The 18,865-nt window shown below is 40.1% G+C and overlaps 1 protein-coding gene across 1 annotated transcript in view; it reads right to left on the bottom strand.

Annotated features, from left to right (window-relative positions):
- OFCC1 (orofacial cleft 1 candidate 1) overlaps window positions 1–18,865 on the bottom strand; it is a 241,604-nt gene that overhangs the window by 175,722 nt on the left and 47,017 nt on the right. The window contains exons 7-8 of the mRNA XM_024983908.2: window positions 3,838–3,914; window positions 261–387 (exon numbers count right to left, since the gene is read on the bottom strand). Of these exons, the coding sequence (XP_024839676.2) occupies window positions 261–387; window positions 3,838–3,914 (204 nt within the window). The remainder of the gene's footprint in view (window positions 1–260; window positions 388–3,837; window positions 3,915–18,865) is intronic.

Here is an 18,865-nt window from a genome sequence, read left to right as displayed (position 1 = left end):
GGAAGTCCAGTGGTTAAGACCTCATGCTTCTGCTGCAGGGGGTGTGGGTTCAAGCCCTGGTCGAAGAACTAGGATCCCACATGCCACAGGGCTGGGCCAAAAAGTAAAGGAATTAATTAATTTTTTAAAGACCTGCTAGAACTCTGTTTATCTAAAGGGTGGGCCTGCAAGAGGAAAGGTACAACAAGAAAGGGAGTCAATGAAATTGACCTTAGATTTAACTTCTGTACATCAGGTGGAAAAAGTCTCCGGAAACTCACCTTCCAGCAGGGCCAAGGCCACACCACTCCCTTTGACGGGTGGATTACTTCTGGGAGGGTACCGAGCTTGGCTACGCCACCTGCTTCACAAACATTTGGATCTGCAATTATTCCTTGACTTGTAGTTCTGTAGCAGGTATAGTAAGAGGGGAAGTGAAAAGAAGAGAAATTGATGATGGCAGATAGTGGAAAAGTTCGCCTTTGATACAACGCACAATCTGATGTATCCCTTGCACCTTTTCTCGGAATAACAAGAGTCAGAGAAACACCATGCCACAGTGGATTCAAGTAGGGTGGTGAGTCATTTTTTAAATGAAACCCTTTAAAATATGTGACTCTCTGTAAGAGGAGGGCATGGCAGCAGACTCCGGTACTCTTGCCTGGAGAATCTCATGGACAGGGGAGCTTGGCAGGCTACAGTCCATAGGGTCGCACGGAGTGGAACATGACTGAGGCGATTTAGCATACACGCATGCAAGCGTTCCAATTCCTGGGCCAGGAAGATAACCTGGGGAAGAAATGTCAACCCACTCCAGTATCCTTGCCTGGGAAATCCCATGGACAGTCCACGGGGTCACAAAGAGTCAGACAAGACTTAGCAACTAAACAACAACATATGAGCTAAAGATCTTCCAACAATTAAAATATGACTTGTTTTGGAAAGCACCAGATCCAATACTTGATAAAATGTGTTACCACTTCCTTTTCTATCACCACCCCTTCAATCTTGTGAATTGTTGGAGAAACCATGGGGAAGAATTATTTAAATAAGTGAATAGCTGATATGACATAATCTTTTTATTTTTTTCAATACAACGTCCAGAGATCAAAATCTATCCATGCATGCTAAGTCACTTCAGTCATGTCCCACTCTTTGTGACCCCATGGACACGTGGAGTCTGCCTGGCTCCTCTGTCCACAGGATTCTCCAGGCAAGAATACTGGCGTCTGTGTTGAATCTACTTCTCCTACGTCTCCTGCATTGGCAGATGGCATCTTTACCACTGGGCCACCTGGGAGGCCTTGAAGATCTATGTCTAGCTTCAAAATGTTCCCCAAGGGTTTCCTCCAATTAGCATTTACTGGCTTGAACTGAGGTTCTTCTTTGTCACCTCTTTCTTTTCCTTCTTTCTTTTTTTTTTTTCAATCTTCACGATTCCTAACAGCCAGCATTTCCAAATTCATTTGAATTAAGAAGGATCTTGCATTTCACTTCTCCTGACTTCAGCTTAATTCCATCAGCAGGGCCATCTGTGACAATGACAGCCCCTCCACCAAGGAATGGCCGTTTTAGGTCTCACAGCTGATTTGGTTTCCTGGGATAGAGATGATTCCCCTTAATTTAGTTAGAACTAGATTGACACGAGAGTTCATTAGGACCCCCATTCGCTGGCAATTCAATTTCAAATTAAATACACTTTCTTGTAAATTTTATTACTTTTAAACTACTGTATCTGTTGTCTGTAATGGCCCTATTATACAGTTATGAAGGTAAACCGATTTCATTAGTAAACATCAGATGTGTTATGTAAGCCACGGTGAGATGTTTTCCTCAGTTTCTTTCTTTGTTCCGGTGGCAAAAAAATGTAAAGCCCTCGTGAAATATCCTAAAAACTTAATCTAAATAATTATATACTGAATTCATGATAATCATCCTAAGGGGGGGGTAAGAAAGCAGGGTTCTCAGTTGTAATTTGCGTTCTTTGTAATTAAAGGGTTTCTAAAAATACCTTCCTTAGTTAAAAAAAGAATGCGACGCACATCAAAAGGTTAATAAACAGCTTCAAGAGGATGCCAGCTACCTAGAGATAAGTCTAGGGGTTTGTGGCCCCTTGAAGTCATCATACTCTAGACCAGGAGCCAGACATCACCTTACTTTTGAGTCAGGACTTGTAGTACAGTGTTCCTTTTTCTCCTGTATACAGCTCTTATTCCCAATTTTGTAATTATATAAATATACATGCATGTTTGTGCACTGTATAAAATCTAATTTTATAAAAATACCCCCATCAAAGTCACTCATTAGTCCTCAGCCCAGAGATAAACACTGGTAAAATACTGAGGTCTATTCTTCACAGCTAGGGCTTCCCTGGTGGCTCAGTGGGAAAGAACCCACCTGCCAATGCAGGAGAAGTGGGTTCAATCCCTGGATTAGGAAGATCCCCTGGAGAAGGGAATGGTAACCCACTCCAGTATTCTAGACTGGGAAATCCCATGGACAGAGGAGCTTGGTGGGCTACAGTCCATAGGGTTGCAAAGAGTCAGACACGACTGAGCAACTGAGCGTGAGAATTCTTCACAGCTAGGTAGCAAGACTCACTGTTTCTTCTTTTACAAAATGAGGCTGATGCTGTAAACACTTTGTAATTTGTATTTCTCCCTTTGTGCATTATACAGATTTCCAGGAGATTAATTTTCTTTAAGTACAAATTTTCAGCAGTGACTTACTATTTAATTTTAAGTGTCTACCATAATTTATTTAAATAATCCCTTGTTGTTGGATATTTAGGTTAGTTCAAATTTTCATGACCTTAAGTTAGCCTATAATTAATTTTCTCTCGCATATGATGTGGTGCCAATGTCCCTGGCTATTTGGGGATAAAGTCCAATCACTAGAAATGTAGCATGTAGTAGGTATGCTTGTCTATATGTTCTTGAGTGTTGGAAGGAAACCTCAGCAATATGTAATCCTGCCCATATGGCCTATTTTTTCAAGTACTGAATAATATTCACAGACAGGTGTCAGATGATACTTTATTTTCACTGCTAGTAGGATTAAGAGTTAAGTAAAATGGCAATGAATAAACAGCACTGGGGTATAACAAGGTTTCCAGCCTCCGTGCTGTTGACATTTTGAACCACATAATTCTTTGTTACCCTGTGCATTATGGAATGTTTAGCAAGATGCTTGTCCTCTGCCCGCTAGATGCTGTTAACAGCTTCCCCCTAGGTCCAGTCGTGACAATCAAAAATATCTCCAGTTATTGCTAAATGTCCCCTAGGGGCAAAATTGATCCCTGCTGTGAACCACAGTATTAACTAGTGTTTATTTAGTGCTTCTCATGTTCAGAGCACTCTTTGAAATGCATCATATTTATTATCTCATTTAACCCTTAAAATAATCCACCAAGGTATTATTATTCTTGCTTCACTGATGAAAAGCTGATGCTGAGTAAAGTTCTATCCCTCAACATCCCGCTGGAGGTCACATAGTCAAAGAGGGGGAGGCCCAAGCTTCCATGGGAGACCATCCCCCCTGAGAACCTCTGAACCTGTACCTGCTGCACCTGTACTTCCTGATCTGAGATGCAGGGGCAGAAACTGCCATGTCCCAATCTTAGAAGCTCCCACCCTGGATCAGGGATTTGGATAGTCTCTGAAAGGCTGAAATCCCCTCCCTAAACTGTCCTATATGAACGAAAAGGTACAGATACATCCCAGGAGGAAATGGGGTCATGGGTCTCCCAAACCAGAACCTTAGAGTGAATCAAGCTAGGGGGTAGCCCATAATTAGTCCACACCAAAAGGAACAAACAAGAAAATAAAACACATTAAATGTACCACTAAGGGAACGTACTTCTCAAATGTTCTGTCGCTCTTTAAACATGACATAGGTATGTATTCGCCGAGTCCCTCCCCGTCAAATGTCAAATCCTGCATGAAAGAAAACAGAAATGAAAAAAAAAAAGATATTCAAAATGTACTTGAACATCTATGTAAAAGCTGGCTTTTCCAAGACCAGGGTATGCTGACTCTTAAAAGTTTAGGTTCCAAATATAAACATGGGGATTATACCAATAGTAGCCACCTTACAGACTTCTCAGGTGGCTCAGTGGTAAAGAAGCCACTCGTCAAGGCAGGAGATGTGGGTTTGATCACTGGGTTGGGAAGATCTCCTGGAGGGAAAAAATGGAAACCCACTCCAGTACTCTTGCCTGGGAAATCCCATGGACAGAGGAGCCTGGCAGGCTACAGTCCATGGGGTTACAAAACAGTCAGACAAGACTTAATGATAAATGACAAACAATAAGCCACCTTATTATGGAATCTGAATTCCCTCAGTCTGCTTAGTTACTTTTGGCCAAAAAGGTATAGAAATAGTGAATGATATAACCAGAAGAAGGAGAAATGCCTTGGGGATACTTTCACAGCTTTCTTTGTCTCTTTCTATTTCTCTGTTCTCTCTCTCTGTCTCCCTGTCTCTGCCTCTCTCTCTGTCTCATACACACACCCTTTAATAGTACAATTTAATACGACAGAAATGGATATGTGGCTAGATATTTAGGATGCTAGTGATGTTAATAATAATTGTGATCATATAATTTATGATTCAATCTGGGACATTCTGAAGTCAAGGGGAGATTTTAATTATTCTAGGACAACAGGCATAACCCAGAACTCTCCCTTGAAAACTGTAATATATAGTAATCCTATGAAAACATTCCTCCAGATGTTCTGAGAAGGTGCCATACAGGCAAATATCAACGTATTGACTGAAAATGAATGAGAGAGGGAGGGAACTCAGGATGGAAGCCACAGCCCTTTTATAACCTAATCCTGGAAATGACATTCCATCACTTCTACTGTATGCTATTGGTCATACAGATCAATTATCCTTGTACAGTGTCAGAGGGAATTACACAAAGGTATGAAAAACAGGCGGTGGTGGTTAAAAAAAAAAATGTCTGCCATTGCAGGAGACAAAAGAGATACAGTTTCTATCCCTGGGTAGGAAAGATCCCCTGGAGGAGGGCATAGCAACCCACTCCAGTATTTTTCCCTGGAGAATCCCATGGACAGAGGAGCCAGGTGGGCTACAGTCCATAGGTTTGCAAAGAGGCAGACCAACTGAAGCAACTTAGCACGCACGCTTGAATAACAGAAGGCTAGAAGCATGCTTCTACAGTGATTATGAAGTCCAGACAAGTGTTGGAAAGTCCTTGATTAAGCTTCAAGATCTGAGAATAACTCTGTGGCTCTCAGCTCTGTTCTCTGGACTCTTGGAGTCATCTTCTGGATCGTCCTTCCTTTTTTCATGAAAGGTAGCACGTGCTTACTTCTCAGTGATTTTCTAACCTTGTTTCCTGCCAGTAGAATTTTGGAATTCAAAGACCTCTTTTTATTTTGTCCTCTCTTTGTTCTTTTCAATCAAAGCAGGTGATTTCTCTGCTCATGTAATTCCACCTAAGGCTTTGTTGGTCTTCCATTAATCTTAGTGGATTACACCTTATTAGACATTGATGATTTTCGCTATGTTCTTATTTTTTAATGGCATCAGATCAGATCAGATCAGTTGCTCAGTCATGTCCGACTCTTTGCAAACCCATGAATCGCAGCACGCCAGGCCTCCCTGTCCATCACCAACTCCCAGAGTTCACTGAGACTCACGTCCATCGAGTCAGTGATGCCATCCAGCCATCTCCTCCTCTGTTGTCCCCTTCTCCTCCTGCCCCCAATCCCTCCCAGCATCAGAGTCTTTTCCAACGAGTCAACTCTTCGCATGAGGTGGCCAAAGTATTGGAGTTTCAGCTTTAGCATCATTCCTTCCAAAGAACACCCAAGACTGATCTCCTTTAGAATGGACTGGTTGGATCTCCTTACAGTCCAAGGGACTCTCAAGAGTCTTCTCCAACACCACAGTTCAAAAGCATCAGTTCTTCGGTGCTCAGCCTTCTTCACAGTCCAACTCTCACATCCATACATAATGAAGGTTAAATTTTTCTGACTCTGCATGCCCCTTACAAAACTAACATAGTCATTTGTGAATTCCCCTCTTCTAAGGTGTGTCCACTAAGGTGTCCAGTCATTTCTTATAATGAAGCTGCCAGCAGAAAATGGCCTTTAGTAAAAGACTGGCACCCATAATGCTCTGCTTCACCAAGCGCTGCTAGAACTAGTCAGGGCAATTGGAATCATGAGAAGAAGTTTATGTATTTTATTTCTGACTTGATGTTTTAAAATATTGAAAATTGAGGTTAGGTTGTCAGTGTGGAATGTTTGGTCAAGGAGTCCCAAACAACATGACTTCATGATTATTACCCTAAATTCAGCATAATTTAAGTATACTGCCTTAAAGACATAATTTTTGAGGTTTTGTTTTTTATTTCTCTAAAATAGTCCTGCTTCATTAGTTCTCTCTATTGAACTGATCCCAGAGAGGAAAATATAGTTGGAAAACCTGTTAGTCCACTTAAGAACATGTTTTTAAAACATACATTTCAAGAGGGAAGGATTAGACACCAGAGTCTCTTATGCATACTCTCTGTTTGAACCTTCTTCATGGATATTTCCTACTTGTGAAAGAAAAAACTAAACAGATATAAAATAATTGTCATGTGGTCATAGTAATACTTTAAAGGCTCTTCATCATCTTAGCAAATTTGTTATATCTGTGAAGTCTTATTGAACAATAAAATGGGATGGAGTCATAGCTAATAATTTTTTTAACCTAAACTAATACAAATTTTTTTCTGAAAAGAACCTGAAGCATTTAATCTAATATATGTATTAGGTTTAATATATAATATTCTGATATATATATATATATATATATTAGATTCAATGCTTCAGGTTCTTTTCAGAAAATCTTGATCAACTTGTGATATATTTTTACATGAAATATATATATACACATATATATTTTAAAGTTGGAAAGGACTTTAAATATCTTTTCTACTTCATTTCCTGAAATGAAGGTACTTAATATAAAAGAAAAACAAGTGTTGGGGAAGCTTGTTTTAACATTTATAAATTTATAGATTTTTTTCTATTAGCAATATATTTATGGGGATTTTGAAGCATGCTTGTTCCTTTTTTGACTCTATAACTGTCTCTCCCTTTGCATGGAGGTCATTCATCTTAAGGTTTCATGATCATTGTGTATTGCCTTCATTAACAATTTCATTAACAATTCTTTCAGGAAGGAGGTTGGTGGATTACAGTCCCCCAACCATGGACAGAGGAGCCTAGAGGGTTAGTCCATGGGGTTGCAGAGTCAGACATGACTGAGCTCACACATGCATGTGTATGTATTTGAAAATCTAAACTAAAGGCATTAAAGCAAAATTAACATGCAAAATGCACTCAATAAGCTCCTTGGCTTCCAATTCATTACGTAATAATCTCATCGGATCTAGGACAGCAGAATCACAGAAAAAGGAATGTCCGCAGTTGCATTTCTCCAAAAATAATTTATTAATTAATTCAACTTTATTGATCATCCTCTTGGGACCCTGAGTGCATTAAAATTTTAGGCAATAATTCAAATGCTCCCAGCTCATTCATCTTTGTTAGCTGAACTGTCAGAAGTTGTGAGAACTATTATTAATCCCTGTTTTACAGACTGAAAACAAAAAGCTACGTCACAGAGATGTTAACTTGCTCAAGATGACTTAGTAGGACGTGGAAGGCTGTCCACCCCCAGAGCTGTGCTCTCACCTGCATGTCACACCTCCCACTTCTATGTCATATCACCAAATATCATTTCTAAGAACCTCTCCTAACAGAAAAGTTAATCCAGAAGCTAAGCTATAAAAATGAAAACAGCACACTAATAATAACTGACTTTTATATGGCACTTTATTCAAAAAAACACAGAAATTTTTTCTCCTTTCTCTTTCACAACATTATGAAGGAAGACGGCGAGGATCGTCCCCATTGTTTTCCAGATAAGAACACTGAGCTTCAGAACATCTTCAAACAGGCTGTGCTTAAGATCACACAAGTGGAACGTGATGTAGCAGAATTCCCAGTCAAGCACATTCTTTTGTAACTTGGTGAATTTCTTTCTTCTGTTTTTATCACACAGCAGAGAGCCCACTTGTCTGGCTTATAGTTTTGAAAACAATAGACTAAATGTCTTCAACTGTTTTACCTAAAGATATTTTGACTGATTCCTACATGCGTTCCTATTTTTCTGGTTAATCCACATCTTTCTTCAATCTAGAGATACTGGGACAGCCTCACAGAGACCAGCCATTCCCTTCCAGGAATCAAGCCCGGGATGGCTCAATTATCACTGCCTCGGGTGGTACGCTAAAGATGGATGAAAACAGAACAGCACTATCATCCAAGGAAACAGACCACCCAAGAACTGACATTCACAATTCATCTGTATAAGTCTGTTTTAAAAAAAATTAACTCATTGTTAAAATCACAAGGCCAGTAATTCATGTGTCTGTTGACTATTGGATTCATAAATGCATCTGGTAAAGAATCTGTTTGCAGTGTGGGAGACATGGGTTTGATCCTTAGGTTAGGAAGATCCCCTGGAGCAGGGCATGGCTACCCACTCTAGTATTCTGGCCTGGAGAATTCCAAAGACACAGTCCATGGGGTTGCAAAGAGTCGGACACGACTGAGCGACTTTCACTTCACTTCACTTCACAAAATAAAGCAAAATTTAAAGAGCAAAGTACCTTATCTCTTGGAGGCAGCTGCTACTGTGTTATTGCTGACATATCCTGGACTTTTCTCTCTGCTCTGTAATTTCCTGAACTTTCTTTTACCTATGCTGCCTCCAGATGTTGGTCTGACCTAGACTGCCCAAACCCTTTGGCAAGCTCAAAAACCAACAAAACTTTCTCCTCCTGCTTGAACAACATTAGTGTTATACTATGAGATTTCCTCCTATTTATATTCAACCTTTAGTGTATAGCTAGTCAACAACAAGTCTCCAGCTATTTTTCTCCAATACTTCCTTTATTCATTACCTCTTTGACACTGGAAATGGGAAATGCAAACAGAAAAATTGTGTTCCAAACTTCATCCATCCCCCATCACTGCTTCCCTAAATGTGTTCCCACTCTTAAATGATTTCCTCTCAATCACGAAAAAGTAAATAAGAAGTCAAAGGAGAAATTGAAAAATATGTTGAACTAAATGATAAAACATAACATCTCTAAATTAGTGGAATACAGCCAAGAAACACAGAGAAGAACATTTACAGCCTTCAAAGTCTACATTGTAGTAAAGATATATAAAATCAATGATGTATGCTTTTATCTTAAGACAATTAAGAAAAAAAAGCAAATTAACCCCAAAGTAAGCAAATGCAGGTGTACTCAAGAGCCTGACTCCTTTTTTGATGCTTGACTATTAATAAGACCCAGCCCCCACCCCAAGCTCCTCTTCTACTCCAGACACTTCCCACCTTGGTGTCAATAGGAAGTTCAAATCATACAAGCACCTGCTGTCCTGGAAACTTCACCTTGAGCCCGCCACCTAACCACAGTAAAAGCCAAACCATCTCCAACCACTGCTTTCTCAAGCCACTTGTAAGCCCAAGCTGCTCTTCCCAAAAAGCATCATTACATGAGTAAAAAGCCTTGTCATATCCTCTTTTTTTCCAAATTTCTTTAATTTTAAATATCTTTTAATTGAAGTGTAGCTAACTTACAATGGTGTGTTAATTTCAAGTGTACAGCAATATACAGCTATACATACAATATACATCCACTTTTTTCAGATTCTTTTCCCTTATAGGTTATTCAGTTCAGTTCAGTTCAGTTCAGTCGCTCAGTCGTGTCCGACTCTTTGCGACCCCATGAATCCCAGCACGCCAGGCCTCCCTGTCCATCACCAACTCCCGGAGTTCACTCAGACTCACATCCATAGGTTATTACAAAATATTACCTAGAGTTCTCTCTGCAATATAGTAAATCTTTGTTGGTTATCTGTTTTATATACATAGTAGTGTGCCTGTCTTAATCACAGACTCCTAATTTATCCTTCTCCTGCCTTTCCCCTTGGTAACCATAAGTTGTCTGTTTGTTTGTTTTTCTATTTTCTGTGGGTTTATTTCTCTTTTGTATATAAGTTCAGTTTTTAAGAGTCCACATATAAGCAATATCATATAATATTTGTCTTTCTTTGGCTGGCTTATTTAGGGTAAAAATCTTGAAATTCATCCAGGTTGCTGCAATTGCCATTATTTCATTCTTTTCTATGGCTGAGTAATATTCCATGGTGCATATGCAATACATCTTTTTTATCTGTTCCTCTGTTGATGGGCATTTAAGTTGCTTCCATGTCTCGACTATTGTAAATATTGTTGCAATAAGTATTAGGGTACATATATCTTTTAAAATTATGGTTTTCTATGGATATATGCCCAGGAGTGGGATTCCTGGATCATATGGCAGCTTCACTTTTCGCTTTCTAAGGAACCTCCATCCTCTTGGTGTATGGCATCATCAGCCTTTGTAGATGAAGTAAATTTGGGAAGGGAGTTGGGATACTTTGCACATCATGGGGTGATCCAATAACAGGAAATAACAAAGACAAAGAAAGGAATCAATTAAAGAGAAATTGAATGGGTAATAGACAAAACCAAGAAATATAAAAAATTAGTTCTTGAAAAGATTATGAAAATAAGGAAAAGGAGCAAACAATTGGTCCAGAATGGTGTATGAAGAAAAGCTGGACAACACTGAGCAACTAAGCACAACACGACGGCGATGAAGGAAAGTGTTAGTCGCTCAGTTGTGTCTGACTCTTGTGACCCCATGGACTGTAGCCTGCCAGGCTCCTCTGTCCATGGAATATTCCAGGCAAGAATACTGAAGTGGGTAGCCATTTCCTTCTCCAGGGGATCTTCCTGACCCAGGGATTAAACCCAGGTCTCCTGCATTGCAGGCAGATTCTTTACCATCTGAGCTACCAGGGAAGCCTTGCATAAAGAAAATAGGGAATTTAAAAAAGAGGAGAGAGTGATAACCCGCAATAAGGAAGGATGAGTTAGTTTTACCATCAGGGACACCTCTTCGCCTGGAAAATTGCTTTGCCTTTTTCTCTATATTTTACAATATAATATACACATTGAATCAAAATCACTTTCATCAAATTAGTCAATGCTTCTTATAGGGAGTCATATTATTTAATTCAGTGTTTCTTAATTGTGGAGGGAGTGACATCCCCTGACACCATCACATCACCACCATCAAAGCAGCATTTCAGAATCACCTATAATGCTATTCAAACAATACTCCCCTGGTATTTTCATATCGATCACTCTGTCATCTCTTACACGGGCAAGGTTCTCTCCCTGGGGGACAATTAGTGCGGAAAGTGACCCTCTGTTAACAATGCAAGAAAGTCTGTTCACTTTCAAGCACTGTAGAAATCATATTGTTATTGTTGGTTAGTCAGTAAGTCATGCCCAACTCTTTGCAACCCCATGGACTATAGCCCACCAGGCTCCTCTATCTATGGGATTCTCCAAGCAAAAATACTGGAGTGGGTTGCCATTCTCTTCTCCAGGGGATCTTCCCCACCCAGGGATCAAACTCAGATCTCCTGCATTGCAGGCAGATTATTTATCACTGAGCCACCAGGGAAGCACCCCTGGAAGGTTGAAATCAGGCAGCCCATCAGAAGAGAGATTTTGGCAGCCTAAGGGGAAAATATAATTCTCTTCTCTTATCTTGAACTTCTGAAAAGGTAACCCTAGGTATTAATATTCCAAACTGTTACTTAAGAGGGTACATGCAGGGCTTTAACCCATGGGCTGCCACATTTCTGTATTCATTTTCAGTCTTTCCACCATAGAAATATGTGGGAGATGGCTATTAGAGCCATTTGCTCTGCCTGGGGGCTAATTACTCTATTTGGTTCATTTTTGAAAATATTATGTTACATCCAAAGGCAAGAAAATTGATGGAGGCTTGTTTGCTTTCTTATATAATTTTGCACAGATTAAATTAGTTAATAAGAAATTATGCTGGCTAAAATAGATCTGTTGGTTTCTAAATCTACAGTGGAAAATTGCTTTTTAAAAAATAATTTAAATGGCATGCTATTTAAATGTATTTCCATCAGTACTCTCAAATGTGAGACTGGAGTTGTAACGACCCTAAAGGAAAGTCACGGAGGAGTGTAAGAATCCACGAATACAAGGTTTGGGAAAAGTATGCACCTGTGTGACCTCCTCCAGCAAAATGCTACGGTATCTACCTCAAAGAATGGAAGGAAAGAAAATTTGAGGAGTCAAGGAAAGGGTGTAGGGGCGTCTGAGAATTCTGGGAGAAAAATGAGAAAAGAATAACAGGCTTGCTTCAGTTTCCTCACCTAAAACATGAGACTCACCACACCTATCTCCCATGGTTATGTACAAAAAAAAAAGTATCAAAAATTCCTGACCCAATGCCTGGTACTCAATACAGTTAATTTCAATATATTTAAAAAACTACTATCATGTCCATGTTCATATTTCCTTGCTTATCCCAAAACCATAGACAGAGGAGCCTGGTGGGCTATATACGGTCCCAGACAGTCAGATACTATTGAGCGACTGAGCACGAGCACACCCCAAAACATCCTTGGGGGAAATTTTGTGTTGGTGTTTCTTGAGAGAACTTATTAGCGAGCAAATTTTAAGACCCTAAAAATGAAAACTAACAATGAAAAATGAAAATAAATTCAAAAATTTTTTCTGAAAATATCCCATCAACCATGGCCAGGATTCAAAGATAGATTGAATGAATTAACTCTACCATGGGGAAAAAAAAAAAGATGTCATAATTTTACCACTCTAGTGAAAATTTTTAAAAAGCAATTCAGTCTGAGTGAAAGGTAATCAGGAACTCTTATACTATTTTTATAACTTCCTATAAATTAAATAGGAAATGCTGGCTGGTATTTTATAGGTGTTGTCTTCCCTCATTTACAGTTAGTGTATTACAAATGTAGGTGGAGAATAGGAATTCATGGTCTTAGCAAGATACTGTTTTGAAAGTCATAACCTCTCAAAATCGTCCATGAGAATTAAATGTTATTATATATAAAGTGCTTAGAACAATGCTTGGCACATGGCGAGTGCTATCGAAGTATTATCTAAAATTAGAAGATGAAGAAAGGTCTTAAGTTTAATGTGAATAAAATCTCCTAGCATGTTTGTGCTACATTTATCCATTCTGACTCCTTCTCCAGAGATTATGAGTTAGTAGGTCTGTGTGGGTACCCAGGAATGCACATTCTAATTAGCACCTCGAGTATCCTAAGAGAGGTTGATGGACCACATTTAAACAACCAGCGACGTTGGGTTTTATCTGAAAGCACTGGAGATAACAATAAGAGACTCTTGGTGTGTCATAAAAATAAAACAGATGTTAATAATATGAGGAAAGTAAATACTCAAATAACGAGGAAGTCAGTGGGCAGTCTTAGCAACTATAATTAATCCAATAAAAATGTTTCAAAGGGACAGTCTTGAAGGTCTATGTATATAGTGACCCTTGAACCACATGAGTTTGAACTGCTCAGTTTCACTTATATGCAGATTCTTTTTTCAATAAATACATCCTACACCATCAAAGTTTGCTTGAATCCTAGGCTATGAAATCAGCAATGAAAAGGCCAACTATAAATTTATCCATGCATCTTCCACTCCTTGGGGGTCCCCTAACCCTCACATGATTCAAGGGTCAACTGTACTAGAAAACAGGGACAGAGAGAAAAATATAAAATACAAAATTCTCTGTGTATGCAAACGAGGTAATCTATTCCCTTATAGACGGAGTCTCACAGCACAAACCTTGGAAAATTTAAGTAACCATAATAGAGTAAAAGGAAATCAGCCCTGAATATTCATTGGAAGGACTGGTGCTGAAGGTGAAGTTCCAATACTTTGGCCACATGATGTGAAGAGCTGACTCATTGGAAAAAACCCTGATGCTCGGAAAGATTAAGGGCAGGAGGAGAAGCGGGCAACAGAGGATAAGATGGTTGGATGTCATCACTGACCCAATGGACATGAATTTGAGCAAACTCTGGGAGACAGTGGAAGACAGGGAAGCCTGGCATGCTGTAGTCCATGAGATCACAAAAAGTAAGACATGATTTAGTGACTGAATAATTAATAGAGTGAAAGGGCAATAAAAAAATAATCATGTAAAAAATTAATATTTTTTATTTCAAGAAACCATAAAATAAGTTGCTTTTATGAGCAAGGCTAGTTTTCAAGAAAATGTGATTTGTCATCTTGGAACTGAGAAGTTGGCTTCAGAAAAAAAAATATTGCAGGATTTATCCTTTTAATGTTCATTTGTATGGGAATTGCAAGGTAGAGTACAATATCTTGCTGCAGAATATTGCTTGAAAATCTATTGATGACAGATGATATTTAATTGACTAAATATTTATAGATGTGGACAAGGATAAACAAGCAATGTGTGCTTGGTCGTTTCTGACTCTTTTCCGCCCCATGGACCATATCTCTCTAGGCTCTTCTGTCCATGGAATTTTCCAGACAAGAATACTGAGGCAGTGTGCCACTTCCTTGTCCAGGGGATCTGCCCAACCCAGGGACAGAACCCATGTCTCTTAGTCTCCTGCATTGGTAGGAAGATTCTCTACCAGGAGCACTACCCGGGAAGCCCATGGACGGGTATGAAAGAAAGCAAAAGTGAAAGTCGCTCAGTCGTGTCTGACTCTTTGTGACCCCATGGATTTAGTCCATGGAATTCTCCAGGCCAGAATACTGGAGTGGGTAGCCTTTCCTTTTTCCAGGGAATCTTTCCAACCCAGGGATTCAACCAAGGTCTCCCACATTGCAGATGGATTCTTTACCAGCTGAGTCACAACGGAAGTCCAAGAATACTGGAGGGGGTAGCCTATCCCTTCTCCAGTGGATCTTCCAGACTCAGGAATCGAACCGGGTCTCCTGCATCGCAGGCGGATTCTTTACCAACTGAACTACGAGGGAAGCCCATGGACATGTATCAGTTCAGTTCGGTTCAGTTACTGAGTCATGTCCAAATCTGCCAGCCCATGAATCGCACCACCGCAGGCCTCCCTGTCCACCACCAACTCCCAGAGTTCACTCAAACTCATGTCCATTGAGTTGGTGATGCCATCCAGCCATCTCATCCTCTGTCGTCCCCTTCCCTTCCTGCCCCCAATCCCTCCCAGCATCAGGGTCTTTTCCAATGAGTCAACTCTTCACAGGGGGTGGCCAAAGTACTGGAGTTTCAGCTTTAGCATCAGTCCTTCCAATGAACACCCAGGACTGATCTCCTTTGGAATGGACTGGTTGGATCTCCTTGCAGTCCAAGGGACTCTCAAGAGCCTTCTCCAACACCACAGTTCAAAAGCATCAATTCTTCTGCACTAGGCTTTCTTCACAGTCCAACTCTCACATCCATACATGACCACAGGAAAAACCATAGCCTTGACTAGATGAACCTTTGTTGGCAAAGTAATGTCTCTGCTTTTCAATATGCTATCTAGGTTGGTCATAACTTTCCTTCCAAGGAGTAAGCGTCTTTTAATTTCATGGCTGCAGTCACCATCTGCAGTGATTTTGGAGCCCCCAAAAATAAAGTCTGACACTGTTTCCACTGTTTCCCCATCTATTTCCCATGAAGTGATGGGACTAGATGCCATGATCTTCATTTTCTGAATGTTGAGCTTTAAGCCAACTTTTTCACTCTCCTCTTTCACTTTCATCAAGAGGCTTTTTAGTTCCTCTTCACTTTCTGCCATAAGAGTGGTGTCATCTGCATATCTGAGGTTATTGATATTTCTCCCGGCAATCCTGATTCCAGCTTGTGCTTCTTCCAGTCCAGCATTTCTCATGATGTACTCTGCATATAAGTTAAATAAGCAGGGTGACTATATACAGCCTTGACGTACTCCTTTTCCTATTTGGAACCAGTCTGTTGTTCCATGTCTAGTTCTAACTGTTGCTTCCTGACCTGCATACAGGTTTCTCAAGAGGCAGGTCAGGTGGTCTGGTATTCCCATCTCTTTCAGAATTTTCCACAGTTTATTGTGATCCACACAATCAAAGGCTTTGGCATAGTCAATAAAGCAGAAATAGATGCTTTTCTGGAACTCTCTTGCTTTTTTGATGATCCAGCGGATGTTGGCAATTTGGTCTCTGGTTCCTCTGCCTTTTCTAAAACCAGCTTGAACATCAGGAAGTTCACGGTTCACATATTGCTAAAGCCTGGCTTGGAGAATTTTGAGCATGACTTTACTAGCATGTGAGATGAGTGCAATTGTGCAGTAGTTTGAGCATTCTTTGGCATTGCCTTTCTTTGGGATTGGAATGAAAACTGACGTTTTCCAGTCCTGTGTCCACTGCTGAGTTTTCCAAATTTGCTGGCATATTGAGTGCAGCACTTTCACAGCATCATCTTTCGGGATTTGAAATAGCTCAACTGGAATTCAATCACCTCCACTAGCTTTGCTCATAGTGATGCTTTCTAAGGCCCACTTGACTTCACATTCCAGGACGTCTGGCTCTAGGTCAGTGATCACACCATTGTGATCATCTGGGTCTTGAAGATCTTTTTTGTACAGTTCTTCTGTATATTCTTGCCACCTCTTTTTAATATCTTCTCCTTCTGTTAGGTTCATACATTTTCTGTCCTTTAGTGAGCCCATCTTCGCATGAAATGTTCCCTTGGTATCTCTAATTTTCTTGAAGAGATCTCTAGTCTTTCCCATTCTGTTGTTTTCCTCTATTTCTTTGCACTGATCGCTGAGGAAGGCTTTCTTATCTCTCCTTGCTATTCTTTGGAACACTGCATTCAGATGTTTATATCTTTCCTTTTCTCCTTTGCTTTTCGCTTCTCTTCCTTTCACAGCTATTTGTAAGGCCTCCTCAGACAGCCATTTTGCTTTTTTGCATTTCTTTTCCATGGGGATGGTCTTGATCCCTGTCTCCTGTACAATGTCATGAACCTCCTTCCATAGTTCATCAGGCACTCTGTCTATCAGATCTAGTCCCTTAAATCTATTTCTCACTTCCACTGTATAATCATAAGGGATTTGATTTAGGTCATACCTGAATGCTCTAGTGATTTTCCCTACTTTCTTCAATTTAAGTCTGAATTTGGTAATAAGGAGTTCACGATCTGAGCCACAGTCAGCTCCTGGTCTTGTTTTTGCTGACTGTATAGAGCTTCTCCATCTTTGGCTGCAAAGAATATAATCAATCTGATTTTGGTGTTGACCATCTGGTGATGTCCATGTGTAGAGTCTTCTCTTGTGTTGTTGCAAGAGGGTGTTTGCTATGACCAGTGAGTTCTCTTGGCCAAACTCTATTAGCATTTGCCCTGCTTCATTCCATATTCCAAGGCCAAATTTGCCTGTACTCCAGGTGTTTCTTGACTTCCTACTTTTGCATTCCAGTCCCCTATAATGAAAAGGACATCTTTTTTGGGTGTTAGTTCTAAAAGGTCTTGTATATCTTCATAGAACCATTCAACTTCAGCTTCTTCAGCGTTACTGGTTGGGGCATAGGCTTGTATTACTGTGATATTGAATGGTTTGCCTTGGAAACGAACAGAGATCATTCTGTCGTTTTTGAGATTGCATCCAAGTACTGCATTTCAGACTTTTTTGTTGACCATGATGGCTACTCCATTTCTTCTGAGGGATTCCTGCCCACAGTGGTAGATATAATGGTCATCTGAGTTAAATTCACCCCTTCCAGTCCATTTGAGTTCGCTGATTCCTAGAATGTCAACATTCACTCTTGCCATCTCCTGTTTGACCACTTCCAATCTGCCTTGATTCATGGACCTAACATTCCAGGTTCCTATGCAATATTGCTCTTTACAGCATCAGACCTTGCTTCTACCACCAATTACATCCACAGCTGGGTGTTGTTTTTGCTTTGGCTCCATCCCTTCAGTCTTTCTGGAGTTATTTCTCCACTGATCTCCAGTAGCATATTGGGCACTTACCGACCTGGGGAGTTCCTCTTTCAGTATCCTTTCATTTTGCTTTTTCATACTGTTCATGGGGTTCTCAAGGCAGGAATACTAAAGTATTCTTGTCTAACAGCCTTGTCTAACTCAATGAAACTAAGCCATGCCATGTGGGGCCACCCAAGACGGACAGGTCATGGTGGAGAGGTCTGACAGAATGTGGTCCACTGGAGAAGGGAATGGCAAACCACTTCAGTATTCTTGCCTTGAGAACCCCAGGAACAGTATGGACATGTATGCTGCTGCTGCTAAGTCACTTCAGTCGTGTCTGACTCTGTATAGATATATGTAAAAATTATTTTCATTTTTTGTATTAGTAATTAACTTAAGCTGTTTCATAAGAAATATATTGTTTCTTTAAGTCTTTTTGAATTTGTTACGACACCGCTTCTGTACCTTGGCTGCGAGGCAGGTGGGAGTCTAGCTCCCCAACTGCAACCTCTGCATTGGAAAGTGAAGTCCCAACCACTGGAGGTCCAGGGAAGCCCCCATATTCTTTCTTCATGTAGAAGAAATGCAAGCCAAAGAAATCTCAAGGAAATGGCTCACTATTAAATGATCTAAACAGGAAGCTGTGGAGAGGTCTTCATCACTAAATGGAAGAAATCACTCAAAATGAAAACTAAATAAAAAGCATGTCTTCTAAAGCAGTGTTGTTTCCAGGCAATACATAAAGCTTCTCAGCAATTTCACAGAAGCAACTGGCTTCCGCTGAGCCCTGTTTTTTGCTCTAATTAGATCTGGTTCACAGATCATGTCCCTGAGTCTGTCATCAAATCATTGAATGACCTTGATAGTTTCTTGCAAATGCCTCAGTTTCTCTGCTTACAAAAGGAGGGTAGTAATCCTTGACACCTTCATACTTCACTGATGTATTTCACAGATTAA

This window comes from Bos taurus, chromosome 23 (assembly GCF_002263795.3).
Source record: "Bos taurus isolate L1 Dominette 01449 registration number 42190680 breed Hereford chromosome 23, ARS-UCD2.0, whole genome shotgun sequence".
Taxonomy (NCBI): domain Eukaryota; kingdom Metazoa; phylum Chordata; class Mammalia; order Artiodactyla; family Bovidae; genus Bos; species Bos taurus.
Note: the sequence above shows the minus strand (reverse complement) of the source record. Positions and strands in the feature narration are given on the sequence as shown.